The following is a 628-nucleotide window of genomic DNA, read 5'->3' as shown; positions in this document are numbered from 1 at the left end:
GTAAAACGTTCCATCCAAGAGTAGAAAGGAAGAAAAGAACAAAAAAGAGAAAAAAACGCAAAAATAAATAAAATAGGAAAAGGCAATACAAAGAGAAAGAAAACAGCAAAAAGGGAATAGATGGAACAATCTTTGGAGACCCTGTTGCAAACGAACCAACGCCAACAACAAACAATGGAAACCGTCGCAGAAACACAACGCCAACAACTCATGGCCCAACACGATGCCTCCGTGCATCATGCCGATAGCTTGAGTCGACAAGAAATCAAGGTGGAAGGACTCAAGATGCCCAAGTACTACGGAAAATTTGACGAAAGCATTAGCCTGTTTATTCACCAAGTGACGACCTACTTCCATGCGAAAAACATCGACCCTACTTAAGACGAAGTAACTCATGCCCGATGCATTGCAATGGTGGTTACCAATTTCCGATGACTAGCTGCAGCATGCTATCAAGACCGATTGCGCACGACGAACAGTTCACCGAGCACACTGCAAGAACTGGAGCAAGAAATACGAGCTGAATTTGAACCTGAAGACCTTCAAGACCGACTTTGCGACCAGCTGTATGCCCTGAAGCAAGAACGTTGCCATGACTTAGCTGATTATGTTGGCAAGTTCAGACGCA

At 44.1% G+C, this 628-nt stretch overlaps 1 protein-coding gene across 1 annotated transcript; it reads left to right on the top strand.

Annotated features, from left to right (window-relative positions):
• Nucleotides 1–174: 174 nt before the first annotated feature.
• Nucleotides 175–381, top strand: H310_04251 (hypothetical protein; the record flags this gene model as incomplete). Its single annotated transcript, XM_008868514.1, has 1 exon — nucleotides 175–381. One exon carries the CDS (start codon nucleotides 175–177, stop codon nucleotides 379–381), a length of 207 nt encoding a protein of 68 aa, XP_008866736.1.
• Between the last annotated feature and the right edge of the window lie 247 nt (nucleotides 382–628).

Source organism: Aphanomyces invadans (assembly GCF_000520115.1).
Source record: "Aphanomyces invadans strain NJM9701 unplaced genomic scaffold supercont1.6, whole genome shotgun sequence".
Classification (NCBI taxonomy): Eukaryota; Oomycota; class Saprolegniomycetes; order Saprolegniales; family Verrucalvaceae; genus Aphanomyces; species Aphanomyces invadans.
The sequence above is the reverse complement of the archived record's forward strand: the minus strand, read 5'-3'. Positions and strand labels throughout refer to the sequence as shown.